We start from the raw sequence: 25376 nt of genomic DNA, 5'->3' as shown, positions 1-25376 counted from the left end.
TGTTGAAACGTAGGTCAGGGCCACATGGCCCCTGTACTCAGAATCTTCACGGGACTTCTCATCTCACTCAGAGTACAACCCAAGTTCACATCATCCTATACAAGACCCTGAAACTACCCTCAGACCCACACATTCTGTTCCTCAGATCACACCACCTACTCCTCCTTTCTCCCACGTTCCTCCAGCCCTCCTGGGCTTCCTGCCAGTGCTGAAACAATGACCCATTTGTGGGCTTCTGTCACAGACCACTGACCCTTGCAGTTTCCCCCGCAGAGAAAGCTCTCCCCCACATATTGGCATGGTTTCCTCTGGAATCATCTCGAGATGCCTGTTCAAATGTCAACTTCTCATAGAAAGCTTCTTTGACCACTCTCTATAATGACAAATGCTGCTCCATCCCTATCTTCCCATTCCTTCGGCTCTGATTACTCCCTCTCATGCCAGTGTGTATTTGTATATGTACTTGTTTACCTGCCTATTGCTGCTCTATCCAATAGAACTTTTCACAGGGATGGAAATGTTCTATGTTTGTGGTTCAAGTAGGAAGCACTATTCACAGGAGGCTATGGAGCACTTGGAACCTGGCTAGTGTGACTGGGGATATGAAAACTTAACCTTTATTAACTTCAATTAACTTACAGTAAGTAACTACATATGGCTTGTGGCAACCATATCAGACCGTGAAGATTCACTGTCTCCTGCCACACACATTAGATCATAAACTTCATTAGGCAGAGATTTTTGCTTATTTTGTTCATTATTGTGTTCTCAATATCTAAAAACACGTCTGGTTACTCAGGAAATATCTGTTGAATGAATGAATGAATGAATGAATGAATGAATGAATATGCTGGTAACTTTCCATGTGTTTTTTAATTTAATCAACATTCTTATTAGTTTTTTTATTAGTTTTTTTTTTTGTGTGTGTGTGTGTGGTACCAAGAATTGAACCCAGGAGCTCTTAACCACTGAGCCACTTCTCCAGCCCTTTTTTTATATTTTATTTTAAGATGGGGTCTCACTAATTTGCTTTGGGCCTTGCTAAGTTGCTGAGGCCGGTTTTGAACTCGCAATCCTCCTGCCTGAGCCTCCAGAGCTATTGGGATAGCCTAGCTTGTTGATTGGATTCTATTTTCATTTCCTGATACTCAGAGATATGCAGTGCCTTGCTACAGAACACCCAGCTAACAAGAGGTAGGCAGGATCTGAACTTAGGGGTATCTTTATTGACATTCAGACCATTTGCCTTCCTGGACTTGAACTACATGCTCTCTGTGGAATTTTCTAGATCTGAGATTCTGTGATTCTCTATGAATTTCCTTCCTTACCAGGAAATGGAAGCACATGGTTAAAACATGAACTGGAGAGATGGGCCTTTATATCAAGCCCCTTGTCAATGGCTCAGAATCCTTTCTCTAGGCAGAAAGGACAGACCTGCCTTCAGCCCACACTCTCCCACCTGGTAACCCCAGCCCCATCTCCCATGGCTCACCAGTTTCTGGGTCGCAGAGCTGCTCACAGGCATCTGTTGTCCTTTGTCCACAGAGGTCCCTCACCCACGGGGAGGTGGCATTGATCTGGTAATACAGGGACAGCTTGGCCGGATTTAACCAGTCGGAGATATCCAGGTAGCTGCCTTCACTCACCACGAAGCTGCTCCCTGGGGGTGAAGAGAGAAAGACAGCTACTTTCTCCTCGATTTTAGGGTCTTGTTGCTGATGCTGCAGAATCAGAGATACATTCAAGCCACCATTCTCCTGCCCTGGACACTGGATCTCACCAGTCTGAAAGTTTTTACTGAGCATTTATATTTTGACAGTATGGTGCCACAAGTCAACAGAGGCAGAGACAAATCAGACGTGAGAGAGAGAGAATTCAGCCTAGGGGTTAAGAGCAGGTTCTTAGGACTCAGGGGGACATGGGTTCAAATCCCGGCTAGCCTTTGACTTTGGGTAAGTCACTTGGTTCCTCTGGACCTTGGTGATTTCATCTGTAAATGGAAATATTAATGAGACCCACCTCAGCTGGGAGAATAAAATTAATTAATGTGGATGAAGTTCTTAGCCAGCCCCTGACTTGTTCTAGTGAAGGATGATTAAATGTTAAATTTCAAAAGGAATAAAATAGCTAATGTCCCTGTCATCCGGGACCCCCCTCTAGATTAAGGATCACTAATGCCCATGCTGGGTGAGTGATGTTTATGGGAGAAACTGGATAAGTGTAAAACAAGAAAATAACATCAGGCTTCTTGCTCTACTTTTGTTACAGATATATTTTTGTTGTTATTGTTTTGTTTTGTTTTGTTTCTGCTGAAAGGAAACCAAACCCAGGCCCTCACCTATGCTGGGCAATCATTCTACCACTGAGTAACATCCCCAGCCTGATTTTTATTTTTTTATTGTTATTTTTATTCTGGAAAAGATGGAAAAGATGATAGAGATAGGGACACAGAAACGGGAAAAGATTTAAAAAAGAAAAAAAACCCTCAAAGGAAAACTCTCTAGTCATAGAGTGAAACTTTAGATGTTGGGAAACAATAGAGACAAGGTGCGGCTTGGATCAAAGGGACACTGCAGTCTCCATCACAGTGGGCAGCTGGGAAGCAGCTCCAGCAGGCTCTTGCCATGTGGGACTAAAAGCTAGGGCACCAGATCAGATTTCCTTCAAGGGAGGCTGAAGATTCACGTTTTTACTGTAATTCATAGTTTTACAATGGTGAAGCAAATCTGTTCCACAAAATCACAGAGGACAAAAGTCTCTGTTTTTGTGAACCGTGTTCTGAAATGACCTTCATTAATTCATACAGTCTGACAGATAACATACATGCGCTTATAATTGTATATGCTAAGATATTGTACATGCATGCATAATAATACATAAAATAATATGTGCACTCAAATATATTCCACATGCATGTCTATGTGAACACAGATGTACACATCAATTTGGGGGAGGCAAGAAACTGCTGCCCATTCAGGGTGGCTGCCAAATGTGTTGTAAATGGTGAATATGCATGCATATCAATAAAGAAAAACAAAGGTCGTATTTCACAGGCTTAAGAAATATGAGTCCAAATAGGTCTAAGCTTCACCAAGCTGGACTTGATTCTGGATTCACAGCAGATTTAGGAACCTCTGCTACAGGGGACGTTAAATTGTGTTTCATAATTAACATGACTTGGCTTCTTTGCTGTGTCTGCCTCTCTCTGTCTCACTATCAACAAAAAAGTCTCCAATGATGCAATTTGAATTCCCTACAGAAGGACTCAGTTAATAAGTATCAGACTGGTTTGACAGAGAGCTCTCTGTGACATCATATCAGACTGCAGGCTGACCTAAGGTGGCACTCAGCTTGCCTCAGGTGACCTGCTGTGGTCCAATGGGCAATGGTCAGGGAGATGCAAGCACAGCAGTCCATACCTGACTGCCTGAGCACCTAAGGCTGTGTGGAGAAGGTTCCCTGAAACGGGTAAGGGCAGAGCAGGCTATGATTATCTTCTCTAATTCATGTAAATATGACAACTTCTACCACCTAAAGAATGAGTTCTCAGGGAAAGTTTAATAGACAATAGGATTTTTGATGTGGATGGAAGAGATGTCTACATCAAATAGCAGGAGCAGACAGACAGCATTAGGTGCTGAGATAAGGAAATGACCACCCTTGAATTTGGCCCTGAAGTCCTTGGCAGCTAAAACAGGAGGAAAAAAAAAGATAGAAAGAAAGAGAAAAAAAAAAAAAAAAGAGAGAAAGGAAAGAGTCTGTTGCATTCCATATTTCACATTTCTGGCAAGTGAAGATATGCAAATCTATCTGCAAAGCCATATTTCCCCCACTGGAACTAAGCCCAAGCAGAAACATGTCACATGGGTCCTTGAGCAAGGCACCGAACATCAGTATCAACTACAGATTTTTCTTTTAAAAAGCACAGTCATGCTGTTTAAATGGATAATTCTTGTATTTATTCTCACTAAAGACTGAGGGATGGATATTGAATTATGTCCCAGGGCTGAATTTGGTTAATCCTGCTTCTTCAGGAAAGCGACACAGTGCAGTGATAAAGAGAACAGTCAGCGAGATAGGAGTTCACATCCTCTTCCTGCTCCTTACTAGTTCTGCCAGCTATTGCAAGAAAACAAGCCTTTAGTTACCACCTATGAAAAGCATGGATACCTACCCCCTTCATAGGGTTAAGATCCAGATTCAAGGAGACAAATCATTTGTTTTAGGTCAGGATCACCAGAAAACAGATGCAAAGTCTGAGATTGGCATGTTGGGAAGCCTGGGGGCACTCTTTTTTTTCTTTTTCTTTTTTTCTTTTTGGGTGCTGGGGATCGAACCCAGGGCCTTGGGCTTGCAAGGCAAGCACTCTACCAATTGAGCTATCTCCCCAGCCCCATGGGGGCACTCTTATTAGGGGGTGAGCAAAGCAGGATTAGGCAGAGGGAGAAGTCAAACTTCTGGGAAGTCTCAACAAGCCCTAGCCAGTTCCATGGGCACTCTGGCACCAGGATGGTCCCTCCGAGTTGCTTCAAGTCAAGGCAGCCCTTGTACTTCCACGTGAATCAGTCATGGGCCTGGAAAGGGGACATAACCTTGGATGAGGTGTTCCCTTTCAATGAAGGACATTTCTCTAGTAAGAACTCCTCTGCACATGGACAACCACCAACATTCCTGGTGGCTGTGGAATAAGTGCCTTGGTGCTAACTGGAGACTGCAACACTAGGGTATCCACTCCAGTAATGTGACGTTCAGGGCACACTGTGAACTCTCACCTAACCAGAGTCACTTTGATTATTATTTGGATTTCTTATGAACTTTGAATTCTAAATGGAATATTAGTTAGGAGGTATCAAATATGAGAAGTATGAGCTTCATTGGAAGGAAGTGGCTCAAAAGTAGGTACAACAGAGTAGATGTTCCTCCTCCCCAATCTACAAACCTAGCTCCCAATGTGATGGGATTTGGAAATTGAGTCTCTGGGATATGATTTGGTCATGAGAGAGAAACTCTCATGAATGGGATTCATGCTCTCAAAAAAGACACCCCAGAAAGCTCCCTTTGCCCCTTCCATCTTATGGGGACCCAGAGAAGATGATCTTCTCTGATCCAGGAAGCAGGTCAGTCTGCCAGAACCTTGATCTTAGACTCAACAACTCCAGAACTGTGAACTATATGCTTCTCTTGTTTATGAGCTCCCACTCTATGGCATTCTTTTATTTTTATTTTTTTTAATTAAAATTTTTTTTCTTACAGACACATTTTGATTCATTGTACACAAATGGGGTACAGCTTTTCATTTCTAATGTTGTACACAATGTATATTCATGCCATTCATGTAATCACGACATGAAGTTTGGGAAGAAATTGATCTGGCCAGATGTGCACAATTAGCAAAGGGCAAAAGTGAAAACTGAAGCAAGACTGTTCATCCTCCAGAGCTGGAACTTTCTGGTTATTCCAGACTGTCTTGGGAAGTAGGGGCTTTGGTTGGGTTGTTTTCTGTTGTTCTTTCACTCCGCCTCCGATAGTCTGCATACTTGTCTTTAGTGCATATAGTGTTGGAGAACTTTTGTTTTCTCAGATAGACTGATTTCCTACAGGAAACAGGTTGTGATTCATTAGTCCTTTTCAATTCAGCTCTTACTAAAATGCCTGTCACATGCTAGGAGAATGTCATTAATGATATCAAAATTCCTTGTTTGACTAGGTTGAATTTCTTCTCACTCAGAAGAGAATTTCTTCTCTGTTTTATGAAGCAGAAATGCTTCTGAATTGATGCCCCCCTGTTTATTGTTTTTCCATCCTGCGAAGGTCAGAAAATAAGACTAGTCCTTCAGGCTCTCCCCAATTTCAAATTAAAACTTGAACTTCACTGTAGTGGTCCCTGAGTTCTCATATACCCCATGAGCATGGAAATGGATAACTAAAGTACAGACTCATGTAGAAAGGTTCTATGTGAAGGAGCAAGGCGACGTAGCAGGGGAATACTGTGTTGGATAATGCGAAGAAGAGACTTTGCGTTGAATTTAATGTGTTCATTTAACCAACATTTAGTAAACCCCTCCCTGTTTAATAATTAGAGAGACAAAGAAATGGGCTGAGTTCATTGAGAACATTATGGAATCAACAAGGGTGATTGAATATATACCCTGATATCTATAATACAAGCTACAGTGTGTTGAGGACTTCCTGAAAAGGCTAGACATTGTCTTTGGATATCAGGAGAAGAAAAAAAGGGAATCTCACAGAGGAAGCATCGAAAACTCACCTTTAAGCCAGATCCTGAAAAATGGTAACAAGAACAACAAACTAGACAGAAGTCAAGGTGAAGGAAGAGAAGCATAAGGACTATCTTCCCCACAGTATATGACAACCTGTGTTGTGTTCACCCTATAAGGCCCAACTCCAGACCTGGCTTATACTTCTACTAACCCTTTTAATACTTAGGAGGAATATCACTCAACCTGTACCTGCACATGCCATGCTGCAGATCCATTGACTCATGCACCTAGATACCATGAAGCACCAAGCCCTGTACTGGGCTCTAGGTGAATAAAAGATGAGGTTTGTCTACTGAGTTCATAGACCAGAAAGGCAGATCAGACGTGGCCACTCTAAGGCAAAGCTTGAGTGTCCATTCCCATTCCCCTCTTTACTTATCCCATCTTATTGAAGACACGGACCATACTTTATTTAGCTCTATAATCAGCATGGTTCCTAGGGTGTAGTGGAGGCTCAGAAGATGCTGAGTGGGTGTGGAAAGAATGAGGCATAAAGGAGCAATATTAAAGTCAAAGAGTATCAAGAAGCAATCTCTAAATAAAGTCTGGCATGTCTTGGGAATAAATACCGCCCAGCAAAGGAGTAAAATGCATTGTTCCATGTGCCTCATATTTTTTGAATTTTCTTCTGGACTTCTGTTTTATTTTCTTGGCTTCATGTTAAAAATGCACTCCCATTATTGGGTGCTCTAAGATTCCTCTCTAAGATACTCATACAGATCCCCCCAGAGAGAATGACTCTGAAATAAATCTCTGCCAAAAGCTCTCAACTTCAAAATGTCATGTTTCCTTATTTTTAAACACACACACATACACACACACACATAACACACACACACACACACGCACACACACGGGTTTTTTCTCCCACTGCCTTGTGGGAATATACATCATCTAATTAGCCAAATGGATTTTCAGTTCAGCCCAATCATTTCCTTATCTAGCATCTGAAGACCAGCCTTGCTCAGGGGACTGCACGGGCACGGAGGTCCTCATTAACTCTGATCTTCAATTACATTGATTATAAGCCTGCTTCTGTAATTGTGCAGCATAGATCAGGGGTGAGCTGGGGAGCTCAGGCCACTCTGTAATGTTCTTTGAAAAGCCAGAGGCACATCAGCCCCCAAAGAAACAGAAAGCTACAGATGAGAACTAAAAATACCACTGAAGGTGGTGTCACCAGATAAAAATTGCCTGGAGAGCCAGACAGCAGCTGCAAATCCCTTTCATTATACCTCAAATCATAAGACAGACCTCTGAGATCCTCGGATGAACATTTCAAAACAAACCTCTGGTCACAGTGGTGAGTGAGAAACAGACCAATGAAAGACGGTCTTCCCAGTTGAAGTGCAGGGATTATTTTGGCCAAAAGTATTCATTTGTCGTTGCCTGCTTTCTTTGGGTATGAAATAATTAAAGGTTCCCCTTATTCTCTTTCATCACCATGGTTTCTACCTGTTGGGGTCTTGGACCTGGGAGAAATGTCTTTACTGAAAAAAAAAAAAAAAAAACTCTGATGAAGGAAAAATAAGGTCCACATCTGCCATCAGCTCAACAGATCTCCAAAGTGTGTGTCCACTACTGCCCTATTCTCTAGCCCATGGAGCCCAGGTAGGCTTGCCTACCTTTACCTCCTACCATTATCTGAAACTATTTAATGAGTGGGTGATCAAGCTGCAAAAACAGGGGCTAAAATCAAGCTTGAGACCATCTGGATAGCTAGGAGTCATCAATTTTTGAGAGCAGCAAGTCTGGGGTATCATTACAGGGGTCTCAGAGAGGGTTATCCACCAGTCAGCTCTGTCCTCACTTCCTGAACTTCCCCTTCATTCTTTCTTCCCTCCTGCAATTTTGTTTCCTGTTTCCTTTTCCTCTGTAAGGTCTCTACCTGATATGAGCTGAATCATTTTCCCCTTAAATGTATATGTTGCATTCCTAATGTTCATTGCCTCCAAAGTGACAGTATCTGAAGACAGGGCCATTGCTTCTTGGGGTAAAGCAAAATTAAATGAGGTCATTAGGGTGAACCCAAATCCAATACAACCCATGTCCTCCTTAGAAGAGATTAGACTACAGATGCACACAGAGGAACAACCCTGTGAAGACACAATGAGAAGCCACCAACAAGAAGTCAAGGAGAGAGGCCTCAGCAGAAGCCAACCCTGCTGACGCTTTGATCTTGGAATTTTATGGCAGCCGTGGCAAATCAGGACACTACTACTGTCATATTTGACAAATATCTCTTAATTCTGCCATTTTCACACATTAATCTTTATTCTGTGCCAGGGATCCCTATGGATTACCTTTCAGAATAAATTTTTCAAATTTATAAAACAAAATGCACAGTGTTACTAAGGAAACCAACAAATGAAATCCAGTTCTACACATGGACAACTCAGGGGTTCATGGAATAAAAGTCCTAGTCTGACCTATGCTCTTTTCATCCATTCCTCAGATGCTCAGTCTGATGTCCAACCTGGTTCCAAATGCTTCTGACAACATTGGAAGAGAGATGATGGTGCATATATAGTATGAGAATAAGATGCAAACGACAAGAGGGGGAAAGAAGTCAAGACAATCCCAAGAAGTTCCAGTCGCTATTTTAAAGAGGTCAATCTCTTTATTTTGCTTCATTTTACAAGAAAACACACTGTTTTTTTCAAGCTCTGAAGAAGACAGAAACTTGGTTGAGATTAGAATCTTCTTAGATTAGTCACAGAGCAGATCTGAATATTATAATAGTAACATATTTAATTTTATAGAATATTAGAAAACAGAGTTCTTTGAACCCAGAATTCACTACTTTAAGTAGCCTTTTAAAACATTTCACAAGCCATCTCACATTCATGAAATTTTAACACTAGAGATACATTATGCAACTGCTTATGAAGTATTTGTATGGTTTACATATTGTGTTTTAGTGTATGTAAAAAGAGTAAGGCTATCCCGCCCTGCCCCTGAGAATCCAGTGTCACTCCTTTGTGGGTTGTTCCTCATTGACGATGCCTGCTGCAGTCACACCCTCTTCTTTTAGACATAAGGAAACTCAAGTTCAGGAAAGGGACCAATGAGCTCAAGATCCCACTGGGACTAAGGAAGTGTAGTCATGCACTGCATAAATATGCTTTGATCAATAAAGAACCTCATGGCTGACAGTGGTCCCTTGAGAAGAAAAGAAGCTGAAAAACTCCTATCCCCAGTGACATTATAGCTGTCATAATGTGACTGTGGTGATGCTGGTGTAAACGGATGGTGCTGCCAGTCATATGAAAGTGTAACATGCACAACTATGTATGGAACTTGATGCTTGATAATGATTGTCCACGTTGCTGGTTTATGTATTTACTTGTATGCATTTATCATTACACAGAGTGTAGGCTTCTACCTATTAAAAACAACTTCACCATAAAATACCATGGCCTGTTACATCCATAGCAGCTGCAGACGGCTCCTCTTTACCAGGTCTATTTATTGCACCATTTTCTTGTGTGCTTGATTTGAGTTGGTGTTGCTTTGCTCATCGTGGCCATGGGAGCAAAAGGCTCTCCCAGAATCACATGCCAGGTGGCCTGGGTGGGTGACAGACTGCACCACCTAGCTTGTGTAGGTACACACTGTGAGGTGTACACGACTCACAGCATACCCCTGTTTGTTATATAATAAATGACCCACGTGTCTACCTAGAACCCAGACTCCGTGACTCCCACCCTCTCGATGCTGTGAGGAGGTGACGTCAGTGACCTTGCTTCCAAAGGTCACATGGCAGAAAAGTGTCAGGGCAGGCATAAAACCCAAGTGTTGTGACCTCTAGCTCACGTTTGCTGCAGGACTTCATACTGACCACCAAACGCAGATTCTGTGGAGCTAAGAGAGGACATGAGGTTAGCACTCCCCCTCGGGAAAGGAAATGCTGACGTGTTGAGAAGACCACGTTATGGAAGACACATTGAAGAGCACATCACCAGATATGCCAGAGAAGCCATGTGGAGGTGGGCAAGCCATTGGGATTGTGGGTGTTCTATATTAGAAAAATAGCAGTTTTCAAATAGAGCTGTATCTCATTCCTCCTCCCTCTGCCCAAATGGAGATCTCCCTGAATTGCTATGCCCAAATTTCCTCTGGGCAATGGCTCTGTTTCTGTCATTTTCTGTATTCCCCACCTCAGATCGTGATCAAAGTCTGGCTATGAACAGATTGCCACAGAATTCTACATGCCTTTATAGATCCCTGTTCTTGCTTCAAAGTTGAGTTAGGGGTATTTGAGTCTGAACAAAGGATGTTTGAAGTTTTGACATTTTAAAAAAGTATCCCGCCCCCCTAGGGATACAACAATTTGGTACCAAGCTGAGTAATGGGAAAAGAACAAAGTCATGAAATGCTTCTCAGTTTTCTTTAACTTTTTTAATTTTTAAGGAAGATTTTTGGTTAAAGATGAAAAGAGTTATTTACTCTTAATTGAAGAATTTATTCTCTTAAAAAAAACTTTCTTCATAATGTCACTGGGAATCTATGCGTCAGGTCCAATATCAATGTTGGATTTCTTTTTGATCTGAGATCAGTGTGTTTTGAATGAACATGGTAGACAGTTGCTCCCAAAACCCAAAGGTCCTTTAGCTTTGACTTTCTAATACTGAGAAAATCACTTTCTCTCAGTCAGCTGCCCAAGTAAGACATGAACTTAGATAGGAGCTCAGATGAGAGTTTTGACAAGAGTCAAAGGAGGGCAGATTAAATCCCGGCCCAGATACTACTTACCGTATGATCCTGGAATAAATCACTTAGTCTTGGCAAGCCTCCTCCATTTACTTATCTGCACAATGGGAATTATATTCCTTCATAGAGTTTCTGTGGCCATTAAATAAAATTTAAGTGAATTTCCTATGGAAAGTACAGTACCTCGCCAGGGTCTTTATGTAGCACCATTCTAGGGGACAAGTTTTATGTAGGAAGCAATGCATTCTAGGTACAATTATATGTCTATTCATAGGTATAATACATTATTACTGCATATTTTGCATGGGTGTATACAACCAGATATGGGCATGGGTTTCTTATATGTATATATATATACATACATATGAGTACACACACATAAGCACAGATAACAACTGTGTCCCACATAGATGCTGCCTCCTGAAATTGTGCAACATGGTAGTCCCGCCAGGCAGACAATTGTTTAATTTTGAAAAAGTCACTTTGCTCTCCCCTACCCAGGTTACACTCATTTCCTCTAGGTTGACTTATAGCTATCTCAGCGGCATCTCTTGATGTTCACAATATCCTGGGGTACACTGGGTAAGGAAGGAGTGGAGATGTGCTGCAGGCACCAGTGGCCCTAGGAAGACACCTGGCACATATTAGGTTCAGTACATTTGCCAAACTCGTGACCGAGACATGCATGGTTGGCAGAAGTACCAACTGAAATGCTTGTGGTCTTTTGGATCCAGCAGTTTAAAGTACCTTCCCTGTCCAGTGCCTTCTTCTGTGGGTCTGTCCCTTCCTATGAGATATACTTCTCTCTGTCTTTCCCAAGGAATCTGCACTAACGTCAGGGGCTGTTTGGCAAAGATGGCTCACAACTGTGAGCACTAAGAATAACCATATTAGCAATTCCTCCCCGGATCTGTTTCATTACTACACTGTGGGTTCAATGCCAACTGACCAAATTAGGCCCAGGCACCTGCCTGCTTTTGTCTCTCACTGTCAGTGTGCTTGTGCACACGCGTGCATGCGTGTGTATGTATGTGTGTATGTGTGTGTGTGTGTGTGTGTGTGTGTGTGTGTGTGTGTTTCTTTTTCTCCAGATCTCTTGCCTTCTTCCTTCTTCTTTTGTCTAGAAAGTGCTTCAGTAGGAAAAGCACAGACCTCCAGGTTGGCCAACCTAGATCCAGAACTTTCCCTTAAACTCACCATTTGAGTGACACTGGGAAAGTCTCAGTATTTCTTTTTTGTGTCCTCATCTAGAAGAGGATGCAAAGTACTTGCCTTATAGCATTTGCATGACAATTAAATGTGACTGTGTATGTCTTACTCATTGAATGCACTTCTCAAATGGAAAATTTTATTGTTGCTACCACTGCTGTTGTTAATATTAATCTAATTGACTTTAGAAACACTGCCCATTTCATGGACAAGGAAATTAAGACTGAAGGAGGCTAAAGGTACATGTCTTAAAGCACAGAGAAACAAGGTTCATGATTCAAAACTAGAATTCTGGTCTGCTCATCTGAGTCCAGAGCTTGGTAATACTGGACCACCTCCTTTTCTTCTCACTTCAGTGAAAACCTGTCCACACTACTAGGATATTTTATTGTTGTGGGGTTTTTTGGCCTCAGTCAACATTCACCTTTGGTTATTTCTCTGAGTACTGAGCTTCCCATGGTGGTGGCTGAAACATAAATCACACCACATTGAGAGGGAGAGAAAAAAGTGGCAGGCGAAGGTGACATAATATTGTAATTCAATACTTAATATCTCCAAAGACATGTAATACATCCTCATGACATTTCCAGGAGATATTTTCTGGAAACTGGACAATAATTCAAATTAATGCTAAGCCTAAATCTAATTGTTTTATGATGTTACAAAGGACTACATGGGGCAAAGCTTCCAAAAATCAGAGGTTTCAACAGTTATGTTGATGGAACAGATTTCATTGTCTGGCATGGATGAGAACAGCTGCCTAAGTATATACTATTGGTACCAGGAGCAAGATAACAAAGGAGATCTGCAGCCCAGGTACACCAAGGATTTCTCATCAATCACCCTTCACCTGCCAAACCCTGTTATGAGTTCTGGGAAAGGCAAAGAGAGTTGCCATCATTCCCATGTCACAAAAAAGCATTTGCAAAAGTTACACACTAACCTTAAAATAAAATCCACAAGTCTACACTCTGGGTACTGTACTTCATCTATCATCACTTTATTTCTCAGCAGCCTGGTTTTGAGTTTAATGTCTGAATGTATGTGTTCCTACAATCTGAATGTAAGTACTCCTACAATCTGAATGTGTGTACTCCTACAATCTGAATGTATGTACTCTACAATCTGAATGCATGTACTCCTATACTCTGAATGCATGTACTCCTACAATCTGAATGTATGTACTCCTACAATCTGAATGTGTGTACTCCTACAATCTGAATGTATGTACTCCTACAATCTGAATGTGTGTACTCCTACAATCTGAATGTATTTACTCTACAATCTGAATGTATGTACTCCTATACTATGAATGCATGTACTCCTACTACAGTCTGAATGTATGTATGCTACAATCTGAATGCATTTACTCCTATACTCTGAATGCATGTACTCCTACAATCTGAATGTGTGTACTCCTACAATCTGAATGTATGTACTCTACAATCTGAATGCATGTACTCCTATATTCTGAATGCATGTACTCCTACAATCTGAATGTATGTACTCCTACAATCTGAATGTGTGTACTCCTACAATCTGAATGTATGTACTCCTACAACCTGAATGTGTGTACTCCTACAATCTGAATGTATGTACTCCTACAATCTGAATATATGTACTCTACAATCTGAATGCATGTATTCCTACAATCTGAATGCATATACTCCTATAATCTGAATGTATGTACTCCTACAATCTGAATGTATGTACTCCTACAATCTGAATGTATGTACTCTACAATCTGAATGCACGTACTCCTATACTCTGAATGCATGTAGTCCTACAATCTGAATGTATGTACTCCTACAATCTGAATGCATGTACTCCTACAATCCAAATGTAAGTACTCCTACAATCTGAATGTATGCATGCTACAATCTGAATGCATACTCCTACAATTTGAATGCATGTACTCCTACAACCTATCAACATGTGTCCATTGTGCACCACTTACATGCTAGGTGTGGCTAACAAGAATGGGGAATAAGAAAGACATGGCAGTTGGCCATCAAGAGTGAATGAGTGTAGCAGAGAAAGGAATGAGCTTCTGTGAGTACCAGCAGGGTGGTATGCATGTGTGTGTATGCACAGGCATGTGATGTTGTAATAGAAAAGGAAGGGTGTTAGTGTTCGTGAAATAATGTTTCTCATAAAGGGAACAGAGTATATGAAGTGTCTCACAAAGAAAATAGTTGAGTTCTATTTCCAGTTGGAACTAATAGTCTAGCAAATGATGACAGTTAAATTAGAAGACATGCAGGACATTTTGTACATATTCTGAGGTGCTAAGTATCTGAATGAGCACAGTTCAATAGCCAAACCATGAATTTGTGACTCCACACCAACCCCTAGGGTGCACATTCACATTTATACAACAGGAATGGGCATTAGCAGAAGACATAGAATGAAGCTCACATGATTTTACTTTTGCAAAGAATCAGTCAATGGGCCTTTTGTTTTGGTTGTTAAATTAATTTAGATGATGAAGGCTACTGTGTTTGAGAGACAGAGAGAGACCAGAGTTATGTTGAGGGGCAGAAATATGGAGAAAGGCAGCCAGTGTTTGTGTTCTGGCCCTGCCACTAACTAACAACGCTCCAGTTAAATGGGCTTTCCTTCCTCCACTATAAAAATGTGCATAATGATCTCATAGGACTGTAGGAGGTAATATATGTAAATTAAATTTCCATTGTTTCAAATTACTCACTTTTAATGTAAATTAGGTAATACATGTAAAGTGCTTAAAACACTACCTGACACATAATAAATGCTTAATAAATGTGAGTATTCTTTTACTATTACTACCTACATGTATTTGATCATTCTGTTGTGAAATAAAAGAGAACGCTGCCTTGTTCAAATATAGCTTGGCAAAAACAAATACAATAACCAAGATTCCCGTTTAAGCATCATATTAGCTTTGGATATAGCTGCACAAACAAAAGCCTGTTCTGTGACTCATTTCTACTTTCCTAATTGCCTGCTCCTGCTCTGGACCTCAGCCAGGAGTCAGTCTTTAGCCGTGCCATGGATACATACACATCAGATTGTGTATGTGCATAAACAAGAACACACAGCTCCTGCTGCCTCTGAGGACTGCAAAGAAATGGCATTAAAAGTGAATGATTTGAAACAACTGAAATTTAATTAAAAACAAAATTAAAAGTTGTTCCAAGCCTGGCACTTCAGCCAGCAAGACTCAGAGGAAATTAGTAAGTGCTACTAATAGCTGGATCCAATTCACAAGCCTCTACGAGGAGACAGCAGAGCAAAGAAGATGCATACCTTTTAGATGAAACAATTAAAGATCACTTCTGAGAAATAATCACAGATGGTATCCCAGGGCAAAAAGGACCATTAGTTGCTGGTGTGTTTCTTTTGGACTTGCTCATTTCCATTATGGGAAAGTGCTCTGAGATTCCCCAATAGTATCTTCTATGGCAAAAGACAAGGACAGTGATTTTGAAAATCAGATTTAAATATGTGTGAGGTGGGGAGAAATTCTTTAAAAAAAATACTTGTCACTCACTGCCTGAAATTCTGCCTTACTGATTGACTTGTCATTAAAATTTCAAATATTCAAGTTGCTTAGTACAATTCATTTTCCTCAACGGACCCCATGAGGTCAACTGTTAGCTGGTGGTCAAGCCCCTAGGATGGTTGAGTGAGCTGGTTGCTGGAGTACAATGGAGGGAGGCATCCCAGAGTGTGTGTGTGTGTGTGTGTGTGTGTGTGTGTGTGTTGCAACACACAGTGGGGCTGATTCTAAAACAGTGTTCAAAAGGGGTAAAAGAGGCCAGTCTGTCTCTTGACTCAGGAAAGCCTAGAGGTAAGAGAAGAAGAAGCAAAAACCATCAGGAATCTGGGTGTGGTGGCACATGCTTGTAATCCTGATGATTTGGGAGACAAGGCAGGAGGATCCCAAGTTTGAGTCCAGTCTCAGAAATTTACCAAGACCCTTAGCAATGAAGTGAGACTCTGTCTCAAAAAAATAAAATGAAATATAATAAAAGAAAGGGGCTGGGGATGTAGTTCATTGGTAAAGTGCTCCTGGGTTCAATCCCTGGTACAAAAGTCAACAGAAAGAAAAAAAAAATTGTCAAGCAGGAAGATACAGAAAGAATCTGAGAGCAATTCCATCAAGGAATGCCCACATCCAGCTCAACTCTGCAACCCACCTTGCTCAGGCTGCCCAGCCACACTGACCTTGATCTAGTTTCCAAGTCACTCAAGTGGCTTTGACTCTACTGCTCCTCCTGCCTGGGATACACCTTCTTCTGCCCTGACAGCTCAATTTAAACACCGTCTCCTCAGAGAGCTCTTCCTGACCACCACAGTTGAGCAGGACATCCCAGCTCGCTTCCTTGATTTCTTCAACACAGCGATTCACACAAATACCACAGCTTACTTTGCTATTCTGAGAATTTGCACTGGCATCTGTTTCTTGTTGTGAACGAAAGCAACACGAAGCCAAAACTAGTGTGTCCTTCAGAGCACAATGTCTCTGCCGCTCCATGACATGCAAGGGGCATGAAATAAATGTTGGTTCAATGTGTGGAAAAGTTCTGTAAAGACTGAATAAGGCATTATAGGTAAACAGCTCACTGATGGGCACATCAGTGGTACATGGTGACTTTTACCTGCTATTCTTAGGATTATCTAATGTTATTTTATTTGCATTCTAGCCATGAATGTGTTCCCTGGAGGGCAGAAGGATGGGGACTGAAAGCAACTAGAGGGCTCCAAATGCCAATATGATGTCTCCACCTTGAGTGTGGAACAGCCAGTATGCCCCAAGTGTGTGCTTGTTACCTGCGTGAATCTTACTGGGGTGTGAGGATGGGAAGGGGCAAGGTCAGGTATGCTCAGGGCTGATGCAGCAGGTCACTTGGGAGAGGGGGAGAGCTGGAGATAATTACTCTTTGCACAAACCACTCTCATTCCATCCTCAGATGAGTTCTTTGTGGAAGAGGAGGGATCTTTTCAAGCTCAACCCAGCTTTTAAGGCTCAGCTCAACCTCTGTTTTCCCCAAGGTATTTTTGAGCTCTACCTAAGTGAGAACAATCTCCACCTTCCACCCTGATCTTGGATAGAGCTTTGAGAACAAGGCCACTTAGGTTTACTGGCCTCAGGATTGGTTTTGAAGAATCTACCTCATTGCCAAATCTTATGACCTGATTTCGAGTGTGGAAATAAAATTTCAATAGGATCCATAATCACAGTAACAAGATTAATGTCTCAGACTTATTTTATGAGGGTTTTATTTATTTATTTTTATCTTGAATAGGGAATGGATCTGCATATACTGAGCTCCAACTCTATGTTGGATACCAGAACAAAATGTGGAGGCCATAAAGGTGGAAGAAAAAGTCCATGCCTAGAAGCAGTGCATGGCTCAGTCAGGAAATTGCTGGGCAGAACATTATAAGGGAACATTGTCAACCTTGAGATGACAACATAATAGGGACCTCTGGAAGTTCAGGGAAGGGACATTTGCCTCCTCTGCACAGCCAGAGAACATTTCCTCCAAATGTCCACCTGAGCTGAGTGCCGAAGCACAAGAAGACAGCAGCCAGGAAGAGTGGAGGGACTGGGGATTTATGCAAAAGGAAAGAAATCTTTATAAAGGAGCAAAGGAGGACCCAGACCCTAAGGAAACAGCCATTACATGTGGCTGCATGTGAGATGCCTGAAGTGGGGAATGAGAAAAGATAGTTTTAGCTCTAATAGTCTATAATTTAGGAAATTGCCAAGCCAGCTCCTTGGCAACATGCCCACTGTGGTCCCTCACCTCTGTGCCCACACTCTCCCTTCTGAGGTGGTAGAAGCTGCCATTTTAAATTGATTCCATATTTCAAACATGACACCAGTTCCCATTCCCAGGTTTCTGTGCTCCTTGCTGGCCTCTGTGACAGAGGCAAGTCCCCAGCCCCGCACATTAATGCTGGATCTGAGTATTAGCAGGAAATAGCCATCCCCAGAAGCTTTGCAATTGCAGGTCACACCAGCACCTGTATGGGTGTTGCAAACTGATCCCTTTCTCCATCCTCCACACTGGCCCTAATACTGTGATGAGACATCACCCAAGATATTACTCAGACCATTCAAGCCTTCAGCAGAGTGACCTACAGAGACCTGGCAAATTAATATTGCTCGGAGCACAGTGACATGTCTTATGAATAATTTTCATCCAGGCAGGATTTGGGAAGGTCCTAATACTGTATGATCTTCAGAGTTATTGACATTTTTTTTTCCTTTTTGTCTCTCACTGTTTTTATCCCTACAAATGTAACCAAGAGGTGGGCATCTGATTCTTGATCTCATATTAGGAAACTGGTGCATGAGCAGAATCATAATAAAAGCAAGTACTTGAGCATGTCTACCATGGGCCAAGCCCTTGCAGTTAACAACCATTTAATCTTCACAATAACAGACTGATTTATGATGCATCCACGTCCTCGAGTTTCAGAGGAGGAAGGTGGAGTTAGGTTTTGAATGCACGGACTCGGGTTGGTGTTCGTGCGCTCAATACCATGCCTCACAGTTTTGCAAAGGGCAGGTGGTTACCCAGTTGGTTCCCCTCCAGTTGGGCTTCTTGAGTCAACGTCTGGATACCCCAGCCCATCAGGAATCCCAGGAAGCAAATGACATATCACCTGCAACTCCCAGCTCTCTGGGTCTCTAGCTGCAATCAGTTGCTTGTTTAAATGCACTTATTCTGCAGTTCCAGCTTATGCCCTTATCTTTTTTCTTTTTTCTAATGTTCCTGCTGAAACATTATCATATGGACTAAACGTAGCAGCCCCCTCCTAGGGTCATTTGCCTTAAGCTCTGGCAACCTCAAACTGCCTTTCACACTGTGGTCAGTCAGTTCATGAAGACTGTGAAATTGGGGTTTGTGCAGAAAGAAGACATTTCCCTGTCCTCTGGGGGCTTCCAATGGCAGGACTACTGGTCCGAAACTGAATATTGGATATATGCCAAGGAGGATCGCCCATTGAGGTGACTTACTGTGATTGTCCCCACTTCACAGATGAACAAAGAGAGGCTGAGAGAGATTAAATAACTATCTCAAGCTTACATAGATGGAAATATTCAGAACCAAGTATTAGCCACACAAAGTGTGAGTATAGCTCAGACTTAACCAAATGGGTAATTACAAAAGTACTGAGTGCAAAAAGGAAAAGAAGAGACCCTTTAACAGGGTGAACCCACAGATCAGGAGAGTGAGGATGAGGATGATGAGGATGCTGACAAAAGCTAACGCTGCCAAGCACTTCCTGTATGCAAACGTTCTACCCAATACGGGCATCTCATTGAATTCTCAACTCTGCAGATTAAGAAATAAGACAGAAGGGTCAAGTGGAGGTACCATTGAGCAGTAATGAATATAGAGAGAGAGTTAGCATCTGAACCCAGATGTGTACAATCTATAGCTTGATCCCCAAATTAACAAACTGAAACAACAATTATGACTCCTACACTTCTTGGTTTAAAATCCGTCAGTGGTTCCATGATGCTTAACTGCTTTTGTGTTAAAAGCCTCACACAAAGGGCCCTGCTTTTCCTTACTGGTCTTCACATTAGTCCCGTTCATGCCACTATGGGGCTCTGGCTGCTCTGGACACTACCTGCTCCTGCCAGACCTTTGCTCCTGCTGTCCTCCTGGCCTGGAAGAATGCCTTATCTTCACTCTGTCCCATCTCCAACAGAAGTACAGACTCCACTCCCAATCCCTGTTCATCTAGTTTGCTTAAATGGGAAAAGGTCTAAGCAAACTCCTCCCACCCCACTCCCCCGAAGTTTCTCCCAGACCTTCCCAGTGGAGAACACTCCAGGCTTCCTTGGCAACATTGCTGCCTCTTGTCTATGTGCTGTCCAGCTGCAGATTATGATTGGCCATCTATTGTAGTCTTTGTTTTATAGATCTATCACTTTAAGTAGCAGGGGCAAAGCCTTCGAGGGCATGATTAGCATTAACTGACCATCGGTTTTTGGTTATTTTCATGCCATCCTCTATTCCATCCTGACCATCACCCTGTGAAGCAGGTACTTATTACTTTTCTTTTATAGATAGTATGTTTGGTGGCTCAGAGAAGTGAGGTGACTTGTCCAAGATCCATAGTAAGTAAGGAGAAGAGTGTGGATTTGAACCTGAGCTTTTCAGATTCTCAATCTCTTGTTCTCTCCCGACCTCACCCACCTTTAATGCTGACTGTGTTTGGACTTCTCCCATAATGGCGTCCTGGCTCTAAGCAGGCAGATGCTCAGCAAATGTCAGTTTGAAGTCTGAATGGATGGACTGATAACATTCAAATCAGAACTGGGGTTAAAGCACAGGAAGGAATAAACAGGAGGTTCAGGGGTGGTCTTTGCTTCGGGACAACTCTGCCTCAGGACCTGATGCCCAGGCCATTAGCACAGATTCATAAATTTGCCAACAGCTTCTGGAAAGCCCAAAGCTGAGCAGCTGCAGATATATTTGGCTTAGATAATCCAGAGGGGCAGAGTAGGGAGGCAGGAAAAATAGCAAGGCATTTCTGGGTCCCAGGGTTGGGGGGTTGCATAGGTTTAATTATTCCTCCCATCTCATCTCATCATTTCCCCTTGGAATAGGCTGCGTCTCCCCTTTCCACACGCTTGCTGGCATCTGAGATGTTCAAGGTCCCCTGGCATCTGGAGCTGAGAGCTAGAGATAGGGATGCACTTTCCCACCACAGCCTGGCTTCCCACCACTTTCTTTTTCATCCAGACAGCCTTGGGAGCCTGCAGTCCCTGCAGAAGCTTGGCTGTGATCCTTCTAAGCTTTCTTCAAATGGCAACTTGTGGGCTGCGGAAAGTTTGCTCAGCTGCCTCTGCTCCCAGCATCCTTGCTCAGGGCTATCTGGTTGCAGATTGGACCTAACCAGTCTGAAGAGAGAGGACTGGGGACACTAGCATGATGGCTGCATAAAGACCTGGGAGTTCTCCCCATGTCATCCGGTAAGTGAAGGGGGACACAATGATCATACATATTCATGGGGTACAATATGACATTTTGACACATGTACATAATGTGCAATGATCAAATCAGAGTGATGAGCATATCCTTCACCTCAAACGTTTATCATTTCTTTGTGCAGATAACTTTCATAACCTTCTAGATATTTTGAAAAACACTATAGATTACTGTGAACTATAGTCACCCTAGAGTGCTATAGAGGACTTAATTATTCTATCTATCCATTCATGACCCTTCCCCATCCTCCTGCCCGCTATCATTCTGACTCTGGTTATCACTGTGCTACAGTTCACTTCCACAGATCATCGATTTTAGTTTCTACTAAACTAAATATGTGAGAACATGTGTTTTTGTCATTCTGTGTCTGGCATAGCATAACATACTATAGGCATTGAACCCAGTTTTTCTCCTGCTTAGGGCAGGAAAATGCTAAGCATCCTCCTGTTCCCCTCCCACAATTTTAAAATGAGGAAACCCAGACCTGATCAGAATCATGCAAAGTTATGGTAGAGCCAGGACCTAACCTTAATCATTGAATTAATTTTTCTACTGCATTTTGTGGTTTCTTATCTGAAATAATTCTAGTCAACCCCTTGCTGCCTGTGTGACATGGAGGTGGTCTCTGTGCTCACATGACCTTTCAATTTCCCTATGCCCCTTAAACCGAGGATAACAACTGGTCCTACTTCATGAGGTCATGGAATTAAATGAGGTAATACCTTGCACAGGACTTAAAGCAGCACCTGGCACTTAGCAACAGTTCTGGAATGTTCCCATTTATCAGTGCTGTTACTGCAACCATTAGGATTCTACAACAGGGTCTATATAGATGAAGCCAAAAATGTCCATATCCCTCTCTGGGAACTCTGCAGTCAATCATTACCCACTTCCAGGCAAGCAACCGTGGCTCAGAGACCTAGTTCTGAAAGTACCTGCTCAAGATGTTCTCCCTTTGGCTTCCCTCCTCATCTCCAGCTTGCCTACATGGCTGCCCCTTATCTGTCTCCACGGCCTCCAGCACAGGGTCAATATGAATCCTGCCATGCTATCTTTTATTTGCTTGTTGTTTCCCACTGCCACTAAACTAGAGGGGGTGGTGCAGAAGTTGTGTTTTATCTACACCTGTATCCACAGTAACTGGGAATGTCACAGAGAAGGTGGTAAGTAAATATTCATGTTAGTCAGTGTTCTGTTGCTGTGACAAAATACCTAAGAAAATCAGCTTAGAGGAGGATAGGCTTATTTGGGTTCACAGTTTCAGACATTTCATCCACAGTTGCTTGGCCCCATCATTGTGGGCTGTGATGAAGTGGGACATCATGGTGGGAGTATCTGGCAGAGCAGAGATGCTCCCTCATGGTGGCTGGGAAGCAGACAGGAAAGAGAGAGGAAGGAACTGGGGACAGGACAGAGTGTCCAAAGGGCCACCTCCAAGGACCCACTACCTTCATCTAGATCCTACCTTCTACAGTTTCCACCACCTCCCAATAGTCAGTCATAAGTCCATCAATGTATGAATTCATTGAGACTGAGGTTAGAGTCCTCCTGACCTGATTACTCTACAAAAGCCAGGCCTCTGAACACTGCTGCACTGGGTACCAAGCCTTTAACACATGAGCTTGGGTGAACATTCCAGATCCAAACCAGAACAGAAAGCCAGGAGCAGCAGGAGGGGGAGAGGAAGGAGGGAGAGAGGGGAGCAACAGACTCTATAAGAACAAGGAAATGGTGTCATGAATAGAGTTTCAAGTCTTTACCTTCTTCTTTCCGGCCAATAGAGACCAAACTCCCTAACACTGTAGCTTTTACATACCTAGCTTCATCCACTAACACCCAACTTCAACCCTCCACTTGTCTTTATAAATAATAAAATTATGAACAGATAGTAAGAGAAAGGTACAGCATCCTTCTAAGTCATGCCTACTCTCACAGTTTGCCAAGTTCACTCAAATGCCTCAGCCTACCAATTCTCTTTTGAGGCAAGGAGTAGGAGCACCAAGGAAACAAGCTCAGGGGGTGTTTGAATATATCCAAGGGCACAAAACTGGAAAGCAGAAGAACTAGGTCTAGAACCCACATCTTCTAGGTCATAGATCAGTGTACTTACCCCCTGGCTCATATCACCTTCTCTCTCCAAGCACCGCTCCAATGCCTCAATCCTATGCCATTTTGCAAACACCAACCTGATAATGCTGGGACATCTGATGCTACAGATTGAAACTCCATCTCATCAAAGCTCCCACCCTGAATTCCCTCCTCCCAGTCTGAGTCAAAGTGGCCATCAGCTCCCAACAACAGAATGGGATTATCAATGAGATAAAAGTGAGTTGTACTATCCCTTGAAGGAACCCTCTGCCCCCAGTTCCTGGGAACATATTTTTGGACTTAATCTACTATCAAAACACACAAATTAGTCTCCAATTTTGGACGTCAAACTCAGTTATCTCTTTTGTTAAGGAGGTAAATTGGGAACGATTCATTCTGGTTGGAAGCCAAGCTAACATCTTAGCACACAGCGTCATTAAAAAAATCCCAATCCCACTGACTGCCTTGATATCTTTAAAAGGTTGAACATATTCCACTGCTTAGAATGGGTTTCCCAGGTTTGCTCTCCCCGGGACCCTTTGCCACATGTAACCTGGGTATCAGTTACTATTTAAGGAAGAAACGATCTGAAGCACATTTTTCCTTCTGCAGGTTTGTGGACTAAGGATTTCCTAATGAAGAGGTTTGGAAAGAAACAGAGCCCACTCTAGGGGGTATCCACAGCTCTCAGCACCAGCTCCAGGCCACTGCCGAGCAAGTTGCCCATTAAGTACAAGAAAAAAGAGAAGGAAAAAGTTTTTCCAGTTTATAATTATATCACCAGTTTCATTAGAGATCTCATTTTAATTCTGACTGAAACCCAGCCTTCCTTCTCCCTGTACTCTCTCACGTATAGTTATTAAGTCTGGGTTGGAGTTCAACCTATTCTTCCTGGTTTCAGCATATTAATATGGTTTATTGGTATTTCATCGCCACCTCCCCCATGGGTGTTCTGAATCTCAGCTCAATTTATATTTTCCTCCCTTCCTGGGCTCTGGGTAAAGCTTGTTTCATTTTGGTGTTGAGGGAAGGCATATGAGTTTGATTGGAGTTTCTTATCTTTGGGGGCTGGGGCAAAGACCTTGGAGAGGGAAGTCAATCATAAAACAGGGGCAGCCTCAGATCCTTGGCCCTGTCATTCTCCAGGACGAATCTTCTCAAGCCACCTGGGTCCACCTGCCGGTCCTCCCTCCTAGGCGTAATTTATTATATGTCTACTAAGTCAGAACTTCGATGAGCCATTACAATAGGTCAGCACATGAGTATGCTGTCACCCTTGACCTTGAAGAAATTTAAGCCTACGCACGATCTTGCTTATTTATTCATTTTTTTTTTCATTTAGCAAATGCTTTTAGGGGAGCACCTACTTGGTTTTCAGATACTGTCCCAGGTGCTAAATCTGATCTAAAAATAAACAAATTCTCTAGGCTTATGGAGCTTCCAACCTAGTGGGAGAGACCAACATTAACAAGGTAAGTATGGAATTATAGTAGAATTAAGTTTAATATGGGAAAACATCAGGGTTCGAGGGGAATAATTAGTAAAGGATCAACAGAAGCTAGGATATGATAAAGGGAGGTCAGTCACCCATGAATTCATGGGACAAATGGGGAAATGGAGAACAGTTTTCAGGAAGAGAGAGAAACATGTGCAAAGGCCCTGAGGCAGAAGGCAACAGAGACTATTTAAGGAACCAGTCAATAAAAACAGTGGTGTGAGGTAAGACTGGAGAGGTGGGCAAGGATCTGACCTCTAAGGGCCATGTCAAGAAATGCAGTCTTTGTAACAAATGTCAAAGGAAGCCATTGAGCAGTTTTATGGAAAAACATAACTCATTGAGATCTTGTTTTATTTTAAACCATCATTCTATTTTAAGCATTGAGAAAAAAAATGGAGGGAGGCTAGATTGAACGTAGGAGGCCATTTCTTAGGTTAAGGCAATTGTTTCAATGACACATACCTGACAGTAAGTTAGTGGAGTTAAACTGTGTTCATTTGAAAGGTAAAAATAGAGTTGAATGTAATAATCAAGGAAGGAGAGACTAATCTATGGGAGATGCACTGAGGTTGGTTTTCTAGAAAA

General features: G+C 42.3%; 1 protein-coding gene across 6 annotated transcripts in view; it reads right to left on the bottom strand.

The window, feature by feature from the left end:
* The window catches only part of Astn2 (astrotactin 2), an 851054-nt gene that overhangs the window by 478444 nt on the left and 347234 nt on the right, over positions 1 to 25376 (bottom strand). For all 6 annotated transcript variants that reach the window (XM_047524417.1, XM_047524419.1, XM_047524418.1 and 3 more), the window contains one exon: positions 1493 to 1660. In XM_047524417.1, coding sequence (XP_047380373.1) covers positions 1493 to 1660 — 168 coding nt within the window. The remainder of the gene's footprint in view (positions 1 to 1492; positions 1661 to 25376) is intronic.

This window comes from Sciurus carolinensis, chromosome 14 (genome assembly GCF_902686445.1).
Source record: "Sciurus carolinensis chromosome 14, mSciCar1.2, whole genome shotgun sequence".
NCBI classification, from domain to species: domain Eukaryota; kingdom Metazoa; phylum Chordata; class Mammalia; order Rodentia; family Sciuridae; genus Sciurus; species Sciurus carolinensis.
The sequence above is the reverse complement of the archived record's forward strand: the minus strand, read 5'-3'. Positions and strand labels throughout refer to the sequence as shown.